This window comes from Plasmodium coatneyi, chromosome 13 (genome assembly GCF_001680005.1).
Source record: "Plasmodium coatneyi strain Hackeri chromosome 13, complete sequence".
NCBI classification, from domain to species: Eukaryota; Apicomplexa; class Aconoidasida; order Haemosporida; family Plasmodiidae; genus Plasmodium; species Plasmodium coatneyi.
In genome coordinates this window covers 1,207,553-1,225,200 of record NC_033568.1, presented here as the reverse complement: position 1 = coordinate 1,225,200, position 17,648 = coordinate 1,207,553, and the positions used below count along the sequence as shown (strand labels likewise).

At 42.0% G+C, this 17,648-nt stretch overlaps 3 protein-coding genes across 3 annotated transcripts; 1 reads left to right on the top strand and 2 right to left on the bottom strand.

Moving 5' to 3' along the window:
• Positions 1-1,024: 1,024 nt before the first annotated feature.
• On the bottom strand, positions 1,025-8,525 carry PCOAH_00049890 (Protein kinase; the record flags this gene model as incomplete). Its single annotated transcript, XM_020061771.1, has 5 exons — positions 1,025-1,123; positions 1,325-7,683; positions 7,818-7,961; positions 8,132-8,282; positions 8,490-8,525. 5 exons carry the CDS (start codon positions 8,523-8,525, stop codon positions 1,025-1,027), a joined length of 6,789 nt encoding a protein of 2,262 aa, XP_019917392.1.
• Positions 8,526-11,175: 2,650 nt separating this feature from the next.
• On the top strand, positions 11,176-12,666 carry PCOAH_00049880 (Uncharacterized protein; the record flags this gene model as incomplete). The annotated part of the gene is made up of 1 exon (XM_020061770.1): positions 11,176-12,666. The coding sequence occupies one exon, from the start codon at positions 11,176-11,178 to the stop codon at positions 12,664-12,666; it is 1,491 nt and encodes a 496-aa protein (XP_019917129.1).
• Positions 12,667-13,946: 1,280 nt separating this feature from the next.
• PCOAH_00049870 (Ubiquitin carboxyl-terminal hydrolase) lies at positions 13,947-17,396 on the bottom strand (the record flags this gene model as incomplete). The annotated part of the gene is made up of 1 exon (XM_020061769.1): positions 13,947-17,396. One exon carries the CDS (start codon positions 17,394-17,396, stop codon positions 13,947-13,949), a length of 3,450 nt encoding a protein of 1,149 aa, XP_019917188.1.
• Positions 17,397-17,648: the final 252 nt, after the last annotated feature.

The following is a 17,648-nucleotide window of genomic DNA, read 5'->3' as shown; positions in this document are numbered from 1 at the left end:
GGCACCACATATGTCTTTAACACTTTTATAAATCATCGGCTGCGCATTTAAAAATTGAATGACCCCCTGCTGATCGTAAATATATAAATGTGTACTTCTGTATGTTTAAAGGAAATGTACCGACGCTCTCTGATTCGTGCGTCCCCATCTATACATGTACACATTTCCTTCTTATATTTAAATTATTAATATGAATTATTCATGCATTTATTAAAAAAAAAAAAAAATTAAATTATTTACCTGATCATGCGGTTGGGGGGAAAAGCAAAATTGTGAACTTAAAACGTGTAAGAAGCAACATTATTAAAGAGTGATACCAGCAGTGGGGAATAGTCACTGCAACGAAGGAAAAGTGGTCGTTAATATAATTTACAACGGGAAGGGATAAGACAACAATTTTGTTCTGTACACTGATTCCTCACCATTTTAACCTTAAGACTAGCATTGCACTTTAGCTCTATAAATGCTTTTACAACATTAACAATATTCTTTTTCTGAGGGACCTCACCGGAAGTGCGTAACTCCGACGTGTACATAAAACAAGTGGGATTAAAGGACGCCAATTTTTTTTATGAGCTTATTAACATATGACAGATATTTTTACACTAAAAAGGAGACCATGTGGGATAATTAGAGTTCTACCTTTAACGGCACATGGAATTAATCGCCAAGCCCTCGGAGATTTTCTTCTCTTGTGCAGGGGTGCACCTATGCACGTGGCCTGGGCTAAGGTGACACACGATCGTTAGTTCTTTTAATTAGTACAAATATGGGAGAAAAAACAAACAAACACACACACATACGCATATATAAATATATCTATGTATATGGCGGATGGACTTTCATGATGAACATTTGACATTTTGGAAACAGTTGGGCATCGCTACACAGGAGTGGCGGACGATCGGGAAAAGCTATGACACTGTGCAAATCGGAATATGAACAAATAACGCTCACGCGCGGGTGAAAAACCACATCCGAGGGACCACCATGGCTGCTCTCCTGTGTTCTGTTCTGCCTCCTCCTACAAAACCTTTATCAGTTCCGACACCTTCACTGGCATCTTCCACTTGGGCTTTATGCCGTACAGCTTGAGCACGTACTCCAGGATCGTATGGGCAACCTGATGGGCGTAGGGGGTCGTAAAAAAAAAAAAAGAAAATAATAAAAATATACATATATATGCATGTTAAAAAAAAGGAAAGTGGTTCGAGATTCTGCGCAGTGTTCAGGTCGCGCTGTCCAGTAGGCGCACCATCTCATGCGTCTCTCATAGTGACTGCCCGAGGAGAGTTCCGTTTCCACTCCAAATCTTAATCCTTACCGCTGCCCCCTTAAAAATGTCAGTAAGCAGAATCGTCAGCGAGAGATCAATTTCGGGAAAAGAAACCGCGATGCACCCGCTGAAGTCGGACTGTCCGTACCCGACAATTCGCTTAGGCTTGGAGGGGGGGATCTTGTCGTTATACATTTTGTTATTTTTGCCTGTCTTGCCATGTTTGTCATTCTTTTCTGTGTTGTCTTTTCTACCCTGAGATCCTACTCCCTCGCCGCCTCCCCTCCTTCTGATTTTCCCCTTCTGCTTCCTACCCTTGCGCAGGTAAAAATCTTCATTTATAGCATCTGCGTATTCGCACTCGAAGAGCTGAAACCCCATGCCCCATTTCCTGCTCATCCCCCCCGTGAGGATCATAGATTCTATGCTTTCATCGAGTGCATATATTTTCCTCACTTTGTTCATAATATAGGAAGGGAAAAAAAATTTATTATTCGCAAAGGCCATTATTTTGCACATAGCCCTAGCGGTAAACCGTCCATTAATGGGAATAAATTTGTCTAGGATTTTTTTGGAGTCATAAATTAGGGGGTCTACGACGTAGGGCTTCTCCTGGGCTAGCTGAAATAGGGAAATGTATTCGTTGTACTGCTTGGGATTGAAGCTCTCCAGGTAGGTTTTCAGTTTGTTTTCCAGATTGGAGTTGCAGCCCGTGGTGGCGCCACTGTTGGAGTTAGCAACATTGGTAGTGCCGGTTCCGCCGGAATGGCTAACCACGTTTGGCATGCTGGCACCTTTCGTACCACTAGCACTGTTCACAGCAGTGGAACCCTCCACGCTGCCGGCCTTCCCTCCATCCGTGTCACTGCACCCGCTTTTTTTCGCCTTCACATTTGACTTCAAAATAGAATCGAACTTGGTATTCACATCCTCGTTGGCAAGGTTGCCGATGAAGTCGATGTCTCTTCTAGAATATGCCAAGCGCCAGTACACGTCCGTCTTCTTACTGATAGTGTGGTTTTCTTCGGGTATCAAACCTTTGTTGTTTTTTTTATATAACTTGTTCATGATTAAGTAGGTTTCCAGTCTGTGCTTCTTCTCGTCTATGAGTTTTCTCTCCTCCATTTCGCACGCACTGTTGTTAGGCGAGGTTGTTGCTCCGCTGGGTTCATGGTCCTCTCCTTTGTCTCTTCCGTTGTCCTTCCGAATGGCTTTACGCTTCTTGTTCCGTCTCCTTTTGCAGCCACGCGAATCTTTATCGCTATCACTAAACATCTCGATCTCGTCGGAGTATTCATTCGTGTAAATATTCTTTTTGTTTTTTCTTTTCAGAATGTTATTTCTTTGCTTCTTCAGTATGGCGTACTTGTACTCTATTAGTTTCTGTAGAAGCTGCTCGTCCTTTTTTAGGACCCTCTTGAGGAAGTCTTCGTTCATTTCGGGGGGTGCTCCTTCCCTTTTGAAGCTGTTACCGCTTTTCAACATGCTCTCATTCTTAACAGAGTTTTCGCTTTTCATGAAGCTGTCGTTCTTTACGGAGCTCTCGTTTTTCACAGAGCTTGCATTCCTCACGGTGAATGCGGCCTTTTCCATACTGCCTACTCTGACGGCACTATCGCCCAGTTCCACCTGATCACTGCACACCAAGGCGCTACTCGCTTCCTTCATCTGATTCTCCCTCTCTCGTATGCTCATTCTCAAATCTTTTATATATTGAAACAACTTCCTGTATTTCTTGTCCCGCCTCTGATATTTATTATACTTCTCCTTCAATACACTGTTGGCGGACTCGTCACCGCTGCTTTTCGCGTCTACATTTTCGAGCAGCCTTTTGATATTTTTGTCGAACGTTAACTTGTAAAAGCGGCTCCTTTCTTCTAAGTTGTAGGATGTACTGTTGGGATCATTGGGGTCTTTTTTTTTATTGCTTTCTTCAGGTAACATGTTAAAAAAATTCTCGGAAAAAAAATGAACATTGTAATCGAACAGGAATTCATTGGCATCATTCTGGTACTTAAAACCGATACCATTGGGGTTGCTCGAACTGGGTATTTTATTTCCATCTTCATCACCATGTGTGTGTCTGTCTATGTTGTACTGGACTAGCTTATAATTTGAGCAGCTATGCGAACGCTTGTTCTTTTCGTCATTTGGTCGAACCAAGAGAAAATCTTTTTTATTTTTTTCTGTGAATCGAAAGTTGGATGTAATTTTATTAATATTTTTTATGTTCCATTTTTTTTCCATTTTATTTTGTTTTATGTGTTCTCGAGCAAATTCATTGTAATAATAATTGTGCGTGCCAAATGCATAATTTTCATAATTTTTTTTTTTTGTATAACTCCCCAGCTTTTTGTTGTATATGTAGCTAAGCTGGACATTGCGGTAGTCATATGTAAGGGCGTTGTTATCATTGTCAGTTTTCTTCAATGGAGTTATAAAAAGATTTTTTAAAAATGTGTTTTCATTACCTTCATATATATTTTTAATCGAGTCGTTAATTTTTTTCGTTTTGACTTTGAGATTGTCTACATGACTTAGCAACTTGTTTTTGAGGCTGGTTGGTTCTTTTTCTTTTAGGATGCTTTCTAGCATGCTGGTCGGCTCAAACTTCTTGCCCCCCCCCAACTCGGCTATCTTTTTATTGTTTAGAAGGATGTTCATTGGGGTTGGTTCATCCGTGTTGGTACCGCCCCTGTTGGCTTCTTCTTCCGCAGGTTTGTCCTCGCCAGAGTTAGCCTCACGCACGGTCACTTTACCGTCATTAGTTTCGCCTATAACCGCCTCCTCCCTAACCACCTTACCTTTGACCGCACCGCCCACTTGCTTTGCCCCTTTCGGATTGGTAGCCTCCGGACCGGGCTTCCTCCCCCTAGAAGAATAATACACATCCACACTTATGGAGCGCCTCTTAATCTTCACTGCTTCCAATGGGGGCTTAAATTTCCTGTTCCACGGTTTGTTCATAAGAACGCTATTCTGGAAAGGCCTATTATTATAGTTGCTGCTGGACGGGGTTATATTCTTCCCTTGGTGAAATTCGTTCCCAAAATTTGAAGCACTGTTTAACTTTTTATTTTTCTTCTTTGACATAAAGGAGTTTAAATTTAACTCATTGCTTCTGAGCGGGTTGGAAGATTCCTTCGTTAGACTTGCCTTATTTTCTTTATAGTTATTTTTCTTTCCTTTCTCATTAGCTACTGAAGAGTCGCTTGTAGTTTTGTTTTTCTTCATTTCCTCCTGGTGTTTTTTCAAAATATCCGAGGGAATGGGTATGTACATTTCGTCTTTCAAATTTAGCGGTTTAATAATATACTTGTAAATATACTCATAGTACTTCAACCCAGAAATGTTGTGAATCAATTCAGAGATAATGTAGGTGTCGATTAGGTAGAGGTAGAATCCGTACTTTTTCGACTTCCTTTTCACGTGACAATTTCGAGCGCTCTCTATCATTTTTATCATTTGACTGTAGTCTATAAATTTACTTAACGTTATTTTATCTTGAAATGGTTTTTTAATGAAACACTTCAACGTTAGCACATCCTTTATGGTGATGCTCTTTTTGTTTTTGCAAATGAATCCATCCCAATAGTTGCATATATAGTCATTAATGGTACTCTTGAAGTTTTTTATTTGTCTGGCTTCTATATCTTTTATGATTTGTTTGCACACTTCACGATTGTACCGGTTGTTGACTTCGTTGTGTGCCTCCAAAGGGGGGATGGTTGGCAGCGGGGTCGAAATGTTGCGCTGAGATGAATGTTGAAAGTTGTGTTGAGGGCTACTCTGCGCTGTCTTATCTTCCTTTTGCCCCACTTCCTTGTCCTTCTCCTCGTCGCTGCTAAAGCTGTGGTCATAACTACTGCAGTATCGATTCGTACTGTTGTTCACACCGTAGATGCTGCTATAATTGGTGATGGCCGTGGAGGAGGGACCCCCAACGCCCACCGCTCGACCAGGTGTACCCGCTGAGGTCACTGCCCCATCCGCAATAGGGACCTCTTCCAACTGCACGTCCGCCTTCTTATCAGGTGAGAAATAATCATTTTCGATTTTTTTAATATCGTTGAAAATTTCATTGACGCATTTGTTCTGAACCTCTGCTGTGTTCTGGGTCTGTTCAAGTTGTTGGTCCTCCTCTGCAGGGGCAGCGTCCTCGTTTGCCTTACTAATAGCACTCAAATTAGGTACCCCCTCCTCCTGTTGATTTTCCTTCGTGTTATTCCTTTTGCTCAAATTTAAGAGGACGTTTTCCGAGGAGTACTGTTCATTCACCAAGTTGGACATCAGATGTATCAGGGCGATTGTGAGGACGGCTTTGTTTAAGGAGTAACCATTGAACAGGGAGTGCCTCGTTATGGGTCTTTTGTCCGTTGTGCTGGTGACCCCTACACAAGTGTCCACAACTATTTTCTTCTTATGTATAATGGCTACCTGACACCCCAAAATTTTCTTCTCCTCGTAAAGTTTCTTAAGCAAATTATGTATTCTCTTCTCAAGAAACGAATTAGGTGTTTTATCAATTGGGATGGTATAAATCGAGTGGTGTATCGGCTTGTACACTTTTTCGAGGGCTTCTTTAGCTCGCCTTGAAAATATGCTCAGGTAATTTATGTTGACATTCATTTGGGTGCATAATCCATGGAGAAGGGAAGCTACTCTCATGAAAAAAATTATATCCTTTGGGACATCACTAATTGGGTTTTGGTCTAGGACTTCCTTCTTGTCTATATTTTTAAGAACATCAAGGTTCTTATTCTTCCCCGTTTCGTCTGGACCATTTGGACGCTCCTCATCTGCTCCTCCTCCCGTTCCGCTGATGCCACCACTTTCGTTCATTTTGCTGCTTGATTCCTCCAACTTTTTCAAAAAAAAACGCTTTAAATTTTCAATGTATATTTCCGGGTCGTATGTGAAGTCCTCCTTAAAGCAGAAGCCCATATCCTCAAACGCCTCGATGATATTCAGCACATTCATGCAGCTTATGCTGTACACTAGTTTGCAAAAGGCCAGCTTCATCACACCGTCTAGCTGTTTAATCAGCCCCCAATCGATGATCACGGGCACGAAGGAGTAGGTACGCCTCTTCCTTCTTCGTCCTCCTGCTGGTGTGCGGTTTACCTCCCCTGCGTTAACTTGCAATGGGGCAGATTTCCCATGTATCTGAGCCTCTTTTTTGTTGGCTTCCTCCCCCGGTGAGACTTCACCCCGCTCGAGCAAATTCCCCTGGGTACGCAGCGAATTATTCTCATTCTCAACCAACTTAGTTGAACAATCCTCCCCTGGGCTTGTCCCACTTGCGATCAGCGTGAAGTCTTCCCTTTTGGAGTTCCCATAAGATACGCACTCTTCCGATTTGGAGATGCTCTTCCGGATTGTGCTAAATCCGTCGCTCGTATTTTCATTAAGGATAAAATCGTAGTCTTCCTTCAGTACCTGATCTGATATTTCATGATTCTTCTTATTCGAGTAGTCCACAAAGCTGAAGGATTTATAAAGGGGATTCTTGGAACTCATCGATCCGCACTTCATCCTATCGATGTTGTACCTCGCATCTATGAAATCCTCCATGGAGGCGCTGGACGTGTTGGACGCGTTTCGCGCGATGGACTGGTTGGGCGTCTTGAACACGTTAGACATGCTCGAGAAGTTAGACGTGTTGGGCGTGTTCCCCGTTGTGGTAAAAATATTTCCCTTCTTTCCATCCCTGGGGAAAAGTGCTTCTGGAATAGCTTGCTCATCCCCCTCTGCGGTCTTCTCCACAACGTCAGTTGGCCCCTTTTTGGAGCGCCTTCTCCTTTTGCGTCTACGCCCCTTCTCCTGCATCATAACGAGAATATTCCCTGGGTGGGGATCTCCATGAAAAAAACCATCGTTATGAATTTGATAAGCAAAATAGTCGATAATTTTATAAACCAAGTCATATGCATTCACTTTATATTTCTTTATCGATTTCGTGTCTGTTATTTTAAACCCCTTGATGTATTCCATGACGAGAACCTTGGTGGTTGTATAAGCGCAATATATTTGTGGAATTTTCAGAGGAATACCAGACTTTTTAAAAGTATTATAAGCCAATAACTGATGATACAATTCGTACTTGTAGTTTAATTCTCTGGAAGCGGAGTCTTGCCATTCATCAATAAAATCTGTGAAATAAAAATTTTTGTCTATTAGACCAAAGGCCCAAGATACTTTCTTCAATGTATTTATATCGGAGGAAAGAAATTGATCAATTCCTTCATGTTGAATTTTTATAATAACGTTGTAATCGTTCTTTTTTGCAACATTATCCTGGATAGCATCATGTTCGTGCTTCTTCAATTTGGCTCGATGGACTTGTCCTATCGATGCGCTTGCGAGGGGTTCCTTTTCGATGTGCTCGAATATGTCATAGATGTTCCCTGAGGAGAGGTGGAATGATTCATTTTGTTGTATGAGGGGAATATCTACATTTTGGCTTGCCCTTTTGAGGAGTGCTAATAAGACCTGGTCCCCCCAATGGGCTCATACACTATAATGGGGCAACACTCCTTACCCAATTCCCTCTTTAGAATGACTTCTATCTTGTCGAAAGAGGAGGTGGGCATCATGTCCTGCAGCTTGGTGAACTTCTCGATGTAGGCCACGGGCATGATGTTCTCCTGCGTGCTTAGGAACTGCCCTACCTTCACCCACCATCCTGCATAAGGGGGGGAAAAATATATATTAGACCCATTTTTCGAAAGCGTAATCAATGCGGGCGATACGCACGAAGAAGATGCACATGTCTGTGACAAATAATGCGTGTACAGGTCAACACAGAACACTGTGCAACGAAATAATGAAACAAATGTAGCTGCCTGTGCGAACCTCTCAATTCGTATATATTGTTCAACATCTTGGTGGCAAACTCCTCGTGCTTCTTCTCCCAATACTCGGTCTTTTTCTCGACCGGCATCTTCCTCGATTTCCTCAGGGCATTTTTGTACTCCACATAAAGACTACTGCAATACCAGATGGTCTGTCATAGAGGTGAGGGAAAAAGAGCCAAATCAAGTTTATAAATTTGAGAACTGCGTAGCTGTCATCTGTGTGCAGTTGTTCCTCGCTATGAAATGTTGCAGAACAAATCTGCGCAACATGCAGCATGAATGACACACATACATCCTCAATGTGAAAAGTATTCTGGATATGCCTCCTTTTATGGGCACCATTTCTTTAAACTTACCCGGATCCTCCGATTCCACTGATCATATTGGTTCATTTTCGCTTAACGTGATGTGACACTTTTCTTTTTTCAGTAATATTTTCCACAATGGAGTTAAAAGCATTATTGGGGAGAAGCTGACTAAAAATCTTACTTCTTTACATTTACCGAAATTGGGGTGACACAACGTTGTAGTAGCTATCTTCCGTTGTGACGTCACTTTACTCGCGCCCACACCGAGTGAGAGGCATAGATATCATTCACTTTTTATTACTTTAAAATGTACAAAAAAAATGATAAATAAAAAAAAAGCCGTTCCACTGTCGCACGTGGGTTTTATAAACTAAACAAAAAAATGTAAATCAAAAAAATGGTGAAACGAAGACACTACAATAAACACAAAAACAAATATAATGATAAGGAGGGGTCAACCTGTGTATACAAATCTGTGTTGGGCTAAATTATGAAGCGTCTGGGAAAATAACGACAGGTCACTTCGAATTGGACAATGCCATTCCCAGTAAAGCATATTCAAATCAACCCCCCCATACGGTTTGGTAAACCCATTTATGGATCCATTATATATTGGACAAAAATATACAAATGTGAAGTTTTACAAAATTGCATCAAACTGCGGAGAAATGGAACCCCAGAAGGGATATTGTTATTTCGATTCATGCACATACAAAATGATAAAGGTACAGAAAAAATCGCACACAAAATAGGTACTGACGGGAGTACGTATTATGGTGATGAATAAAATTCGCGGGGACATGCCCATGCATGTACCGATCGCAAGCGGTCGGGTATGACAGGTTTTAAAAAAAAAGGGAGGCGATTGGTGGACGCCACAACATTCGTCAACGAATTGGTACAGATAAAAATAACGATGAGGATAATGATAAGGGGACACGCACAACAAGACGCAAGCTAATGGAAGGGTGAAAAAAAAAAAAAAAAAAAAAACCCCCCCTCTGGAGTCATTCACAAACTGTTCGAATTGGTTAACCCCTACATGAGCGACACAGACGCGCAGAGTAATCGGGCCTATGCAACTGTTTAAATGGACAGATAAGAACAACCGTACGCTTAAGCAGACTGGAAAGCATCTCAGCGAGTTTACATGGGTACACATACGGGTATATACGCATGCCGCGTATCGTACGAAATGCGAATACGGAAAGTGTATACCCTCATGCGGTTAACCATTCGCGTGAAATATTCGTTTGCTAAAGCTTATAAGACGTAAATACTTATCATGTGCAAAAATGGGAAAAAAGGATAAAGGGGGGAATAATGAAAAGGTGATTTGACAAATAAAACACCCAATTCGGATTACACAAAAGAGTTATTTTTTTTTTTTTTTTTGCATTTTTTTTTTTTTTTTTTTGACACTTTTCCGTGTATTTTTTCCCCACTGTTCTGTTTTTTCTTTCCCTTTTTTTCGCGCCTTTTCCTTTGGATGGAAAACGCTGAGGCGGGTGGAACAGAAAAAATAAATAGTTGGTGCCCCCGTTTTGCTTTTTCCATACGGATATGTGTACGCATGTGCAGATATATTCATATATGCACATATATATGAGTATATTTTTTTTGGTTGTCCCCTCCTTTTACGCGTTCGCTTTTCTGCTTTCATTTTGTTCTCCCCCGCAAGCGTCATTTGTGGCCTCGCAGACACGCGAAGTGCATACTGTCCCACGGCGTTACGCATGCAGATACGCTTAACGGTGTTCGTAAATAGTCTGCCGCAGGAGCGGGGTGAGAAGGACATTCACTCTTTCCGCTCAAATCTCTACACTTGTTCGCGCCTATCGCAGGGCAATACACCACCTAGCAGAGTGAACAGGTTGGAGTGGAAAAAATCAGGGAATGGCCATACGTTTTCTTTTAATCCATAATTTTCCATGTTCCCATAAAGGGGAGAACAGCGTAAACCCAAAAATGCACCAGTTAAATGCACAAATGAGCAACTCCAATTTATTGATCCCCAAAGCTGTGGTGATAATGCTGTCCTAAAGCAACCCCTGTAGTTGGAGGAACGATCGCGCGATGGAAGGAACACCGGGCATTTGGATACCTTGCAGTTGACTTGTTATGTGTACACTGCAATATTTTCGCAATGAACAAGGTTCCGTTGGGGGACCTGTATAGATAGCGTAACTGGGGTGCTCATACAAGTCGAGGGGCAGTTAGCACGACGCTGTGTCAAGGGGACTTCCCTTCAAACCAAACGAGCAAGCGTCAGTACAACTAACGAACACACTGCACCTCTAGGCGAATTATTTTGCTAGCCACCTAAAAATACATCTCTAAAAGGGTTCAACCATTCGGTTAAATTGTCAAAAAAGAGGATTTTCCCAAGAGTATCCATGCAGCCAATTATTACGTCAAAAGGGATGATATAGTGACCCAAAAAAAAAAAAAAAAAAAAAATAGTGCGACGTGGAGAAGAACGAGTCCATTAATCTATTAGATGGGACGAGTACCAAATCGGGTTCCCCGTGTGGAGCGAAATTACATGAGATATGAAAAAAAAAAAAAAAAAAAAAAAAAGTTTACAAACTTTTGGCAACTTGCAAACTTGTAGTATGTAAAGTAGCTTAATTGGTCACCCTTTTTTTTCGTTCCTTCCTTTTTTTCTGTTTTTTTTCTTTTTTTCACATTTTTTTGACTTCCTTTTTTTCCGCTTTTTCCTTTCCCCCACATAATGATCACAGATATTTACCACCCGGGGGAAAAAATAGAAAATGAATTCATGAAGGAGAAAATTCGGTCGAAAATAAACGACATGCTAAAATGGAAGCGCAGAGGGTTCCCAGGAGGCAATCCAGTATCGCTAACAAAACACAACATCAGGAATTTGTTTAGCAAGGATTATCTAATATGCGAAAAGACCGACGGAGTGAGGTACTTTTTATTTATTGCTTCCAATACCACTTTCCTAATTGATAGGAATTATGATATTTTCAAAAATGATATGCACATTCCTACACATGACGATTTGCAAGCCAAGCAGCAGTTAACATTACTCGATGGAGAATTGGTCGAGGACACCATTTTTAACGAAAAAAAAGGAATCGAAGAAAATAGAATTGTGTATTTAATATATGATGGACTTTTTATCCATAGGAGGGACATAACAGCTTTGAACTACTTGGAGAGACTGACCAATGTTTACAACTTTGTTATTCTTCCGTTGAAGAAGTATAGGAGGTACACCAAGAAGGGGAAGCGAACCAACGGACCCACGCCTCCCTCCCGCTCTGCATTCGAATCGGATGACGGGAATGTGAACAATTGGCAAAGTGTAAATGGCAGCAAAAATGGCCATCAAAATGATAGCAAAAATGTGAGCGCAAATAGCAGTGATAAACAGAGCGTAAGAAGGGTGGACCAAATGGGCGATAAGGACACATCTACCGATCAGTGGAGTAATCATAACGGGACTCCCCCTCTTCCAACAAGTGCAACTTCTTCTGTGTTAGATGACCATTCCATGCATAAGAAGGAGGCCTACACAAAGGTGGAACCTTCTGGTACATCTACCGATGGAGATGTGTGTGACGAATCAGATGAGACAACCCCCTCCGATGAAGGTAGTCTCCCCGAGGAAGAAAATCTCCCATTCGAAATTTACCTAAAAGATTTCTACCCCATCTCGCAAATTAAGGAACTTATTCAAACCATTAAGAAACTGCCCCATCCGTCTGATGGGATTATTTTCACCCCACTGAATTATCCCTACAGAACTGGCAACTTCTTCGAATTACTAAAATGGAAACCACTAAATTTAAACACCGTCGATTTTGGCATTGAGACCATATATGACCAACATAATTTTCCAGAAAAGTTTGAGCTTTTTATTTCCATCAGGGGAGTGAGGACGTCTTATCGGACATACCTGGCAGAGTATGGGGACGTGTACAAGGAACTCCTCACCCTAGCGTTAAACAACAAGATTTCTCATTATATTATCGAATGCTACTATGTTGCGAAGAATATTTTTTCCATTTTTAAAAATGAAAATGGGATGGAGGAGAAAATCGAAGGGGGGTGGATTGCGCAGAAAATTCGGTTCGATAAAAACATACCCAACGATATTTCCACGCTGAACAAAGTTATACAGAGCATCCTGGACAACATTACCATTGACTCGCTCATCAAGGAGATTTCGCGAAACCGCTCGGGCAAGCGCTGAGCCGGAGGGGCGCGCAAATATGCAATAATACATGTGTTGTACATTTGTGCGTCCTTATTTTTTTTTTTTTTGTCCACTTTCCGTCAAAATGAACGCGCTATAAACTTTTTTCCCATTTGGGATTACTCCATTCTCTTTCTACCAGAGAAAAGGGAGTACTCCAAACACACCTTCGTTGACCTTCGTGATGGAAGTAGTTCCCCCACGTTTTGCCAAGTTGCCTCTTTTCCTTTTAACGTTACGCATGTGGATCGGAGATGCAAATGAAGCACGTCTTCTCCACATAGAACGGCACCAACACGATAACCCTTTTCATTGCAAAAAAATAAATCGACCTAGTGCTCGGTGCACTTCCCTGCTGAGGTTACCACGTCCAATGGTGTTATGGCCAATGCTTCCACGGTTTAGGGGCGGGGATTGGAATAGACACATCCCCCGTTTGGACCACGTGGCGGGGCATTTGCCTTTCACGATCACAGGATCGTATTGGATCGAAGCGCATCAGAACAGCGTGCGCACCAAATTAAAAATGTGTAATTCAAATTTGCATAATAATTAGATTATTTAAAAAAAAAATAATAAAATGAAAAGGGGGGGATTCAAATTTTCAAATAAGGATATGATGAAAAGGATTAACAAATTAGGAAATTACGTAGAAACAAAAAAAAAAAAGGGAAAAAGGGAGAAGTAGATAGGAGCAGCGCGGAGAAAGGCGCTACTTACGAGGAGATGCAAAAGGGGATAAGTGGAACCGCCCACATTCCCGAAAAGGAATGAAAAGTATGCATCATCAAACAGGGAAAAAACAATTCCCGAACGTAACAAAAAGGCTTCGTTACGTGGGGAGTAGGAGAACGACGTCCTCAACACGCACATGCGCTGATGGAGAGGATGAAACTTGGTCGTCCTTTGGGGGAAGAAGGCATGGAAAGATGGTAATTCGGAGGAGAGAGTTTTTTGTGCCTCAACTGGAGATTTCACTCAGGGGGTGGGTTGCTTGTCATCAATCTGCATATCGATAAGGAGGATTTTTTTTTCCCCCCTTTTCCTATCGAATACGCACATGGTGGTACGACTGACGACATTAGCATGGCACCGGTTAGTCACTTCGTTTGTTGTTCTTTTTATCTAACTTGTAACGTTATCTTGGCTACTCAGGGGGGGGAGTTTCCTGGGAAGCCTTCCCCATGTCCCCCCCACAGATTCGCTTGCAAACATCGTTTCTGCTCTGCCATTTGGAAAATGCTCCCAACTCGGGAATGGACCAGATAGTGGGTATCTCAAAAATGGAGCGACCTACTGATGAACTTCTGCTTGGGCATAGTTATGCGTTCCTTAAATTCGACGCGCTTCTCAAATACGGGCAAGTTTATATTAAACTTTTTTTTTTCCAAGACATCTACATATTTATTATAGAAGTCGATAAAGCCGGGGTGGATACACGTGTAAATGAAAACGTAGGCATTCTTCACACAATTTAGGATGTCTTTTTTATTGATGTATGAAATGTTATTGTCATCACAGAGAAGGTAAATGTTGTTGTTCGACTTGGTGAGCGCTACGTAGTGTCCATATTCTGTTCCGGAGCCGATGTGCTTAATTAGTCCCGTTAATTCGTACGAGAAATAACTTGCGTTCCTTTGGTTGGGGTGATTCTTCGTACTGTGCGTTTCACGCTGTGAGTGCTCTTTTCTTTCGCCAAACCGGTTTGTTTCGCTTCGATTGCCATTTTCGGTGGTAGACTGTTCATACTGGCGGGGACGGTGGTGCTCCTCCCCATTGAGGTACTCTACCTTGAAGTTAAAATGGGCGCCCTTCAAGCTAAAATGTTTGCTACTAGCGTTGGACCGTATGTGGCAGTACAGCGTGTCGATGTCCTTCGATATGCTCAAAAGAATGTCGTTGTAAAATTTGGAGAATTTTATTTTGTTGAGTTCTTTTATGATTCGTTTTTTTGTTTCCATGATGATGCTTCTCAGATCCGCAGGGGTGAGCTGATTTTTTATTTTCCTCTTGCACACTTCCCTTTTCAGCTCGGCGAAGATGTGCGCGATTTGGTTGAGGACGTGCGGATTGGGGCGCGAACCGCGAGGGGCATTACGCTGGTCACTTGCTGTACCATTTTGCTGGCCATTTCCTACACCGTTTCGTTGGACGCTTGCTGCCCCCTTGGAGGGGTTCACCTTCTCGTACAGCGAAATCACATTATTGTTAAAGTCATTTTGAAACAAGTCGTAGTTGTTCACATAGCCCTTCATGTCCAAATACAAAGGATAGGAAATATGTTTGTGATTTTTTACAACGTGAAATTTGGAATTCATAAAAAATCTTTTAATTTGTATGGTCAGTACTCTTGGCAGTTTATTTATAACACACTGTTTCGTGGCTTTTTTTTTTTTCCTGCATTTGTCACAGTAGTAGCCATTATCACCCATAAGGGTTTCCTTCGACAGGTATTTCTTAAGCGCCTCTTCTAAATTGTTGGATGAACTGATATCCAAGGAAAGCTCATAATACTGTTCATATTTTAATGACACATTGTTGCATTTTGTGCATATCGTTATGTTCTTTGTCACCCCCGTGAACATTTTCTGTATATAAATGGACGAGGAGAGGGAAGACTTCTCTAGCGAGCAAAGAAAGTAACGCAGATACTCATGCACATCTTCCTGATAACCAACAATGTAGTTATTACATATGTATTTCTTAATATATGGGATGAGCATATTTTTTATTCCGCACTTTTTGGATATTATGTTGCAGGCGAACTGTTCGAACAAGCAATAGAAGCAGAACACGCTGACTTTCTTTTTTTCACAATTTAGGGAATGCAATTTGTTTAACAGATCTTTGCAGATGTAGGGGATCCTCACTATGGTCTGTATTATGCTGTTAAAGAAGCAGATATTCTGGCCATAGTTGTACAAACCCGCTCCTTTTGACACAAAGAATGACGAGTCTAGGTTCAGCTGCACCACTTCCTTGCTCTGCTTTATTTTTATTTCCTTCAGTATTAGGTATTCTCTTTGGTTCAGTTCGCTTGGCTTCTGTTCGTCATCCTCACTGGGGTTGACACTACTATTGCCAATAGCACTTCCGCTTTTTTTTTTTTTTTTTTTTCGTTTCCCCCCTTCTTTCACTTCACCAGTTGGCGCCACCATCATGCCTTTCCATTCTCCCTTCTCTCTTACACTTTTGTTGCACCTATCCTCTTCATTATCCACAGTGACTCCATTGGGGGGTGCCGTCATTGCACCCTCTTTGCTATGTTGTCCACTTTCTCGTTGCGCTTTTTGCATGGAATCAGGTGTCTCGCGGTGTACCTTCTCAGGAAAAGTATCCTCATGCATGGCGGCGTTTCCATTTGGTTTTCCATCCACCAGGCGTTTGCCCGTTAAATCTGCATCACCTGGGCTTCCTTCAAGAAAACTGCGTCCCCCACCGTCGATCGTATTGTCCCCCTCGGGGGTACCGTTCTTTTTCTTCTTTTTCTTCCTCTTCTTCTTCTTTTTAGGACTGCCCTCTGTGTACGCCAGCATGCAGTTGCCTTCAATTCGGGATGAAAAACTTCCATTTATAATCTCGTCCCTTCCGTTAACTACCCCTTTCCCCATCGATTTGCACTTCTCCCTATGCACAAGCGTGTGGCATTTGTCTTCGCCGATCTGCGGATCTGCATCCTCGTCAACACTGCTTTTCCTTTTAAAATCAACGGGCTTTCCTTCCTTTATTATTTTTTTTACGATTTTCATCTTTTTCACCTTTTCCATCTTTTCCATCTTTTCCACCTTTTTTTTGGAAATGTTTTCCTTTGTTATCATTTTGGACAATAAGACGTTCCCCCTATTTGTTAAGCGCACCTTTGGGGGGCGCAGCAGCACCTGATGGAGGCATTTTTTCACTGAATTTATGTTCCCCTCAGTGTGTGCTTCCTCCCCCATTGTAACCTCGCTTCCCCTTTTGGCGCTGTCGGAGGATACCATATCCTGCCTCTTGACAGAAAAGTCCTCCACCCCATGATATGCCAGTGCTCCTTTTTTCTTCGATATGGTTATCCCATCTGTACTAACTTTTTTCCTTGCGCTTTTTTTCACTTTTTCCTGTGAAGCACTTTTTCTAATTTTCACGTACCTCCTAAATGGCCTTCCGATAAAGTAATATTTACTGAATGTTCTGTTAAAGATTCTTTTGAAACTTTTTAGTCGGACAGTGGGGGGCGTTGCCCTTTTTCTTTTGCATTTCACTTGGTTCGGGGAACCCTCGCCAGGGCTGGCACGTCCAGCACGCATATTGTCGACGCTAGCAACACCGCTGTCACCTCTCCTCAAGGATTCTGTACCTCCGTGCTGTGCAGGAGGAACAAGCAACCCTGTTGCCGCCTCTACCTGGAGCTTGCTCTTCTCACCTTGCGTGCTGCTTATACCAGAGGAAGTTAACTCCGGCGACGTGTTACCCCCTTTACCATCTCCCAAATGGTGTTTACCTAATCGGGCATCGTTGCATCCACGCTGATTATTCGTTTTCCTTAAATCTTTCTCACCTGTATGTCGATCCACAAACACATCATCCCGTGTGCACCCAACGGTGGTAGACTCCTCCTCTTCACATGATAATTTTATGCCATTTTCTTTTCCTGTACATTTGAGTGGCCCCTTTAAACTTTTTTCTTCGTAAAATTCAACATATTCGTTTGACAGAGAAACGTGTATTTTCCCATAAGGGGGGATCATAATTTCTTTTCTGATAAGTACAGATGCATGCAAACTCCGAATGGTAGGTAGGCTGATTGGTGCGCCAACCTCGTGGTGTTCCAGCCGATTGCTGTTCAAGCCAATTGGTACGTTTATCCATTCGTATATACACACCGCACACAAGCATCTATCGCTTTACCGCTTGGCTGATCGGCCAGGTGAATCCTCTAACGAAATGAAAAAAAATGATTTTCGGCGTTTTCAACGTCCACGTTGTATCATTGTCTTCTG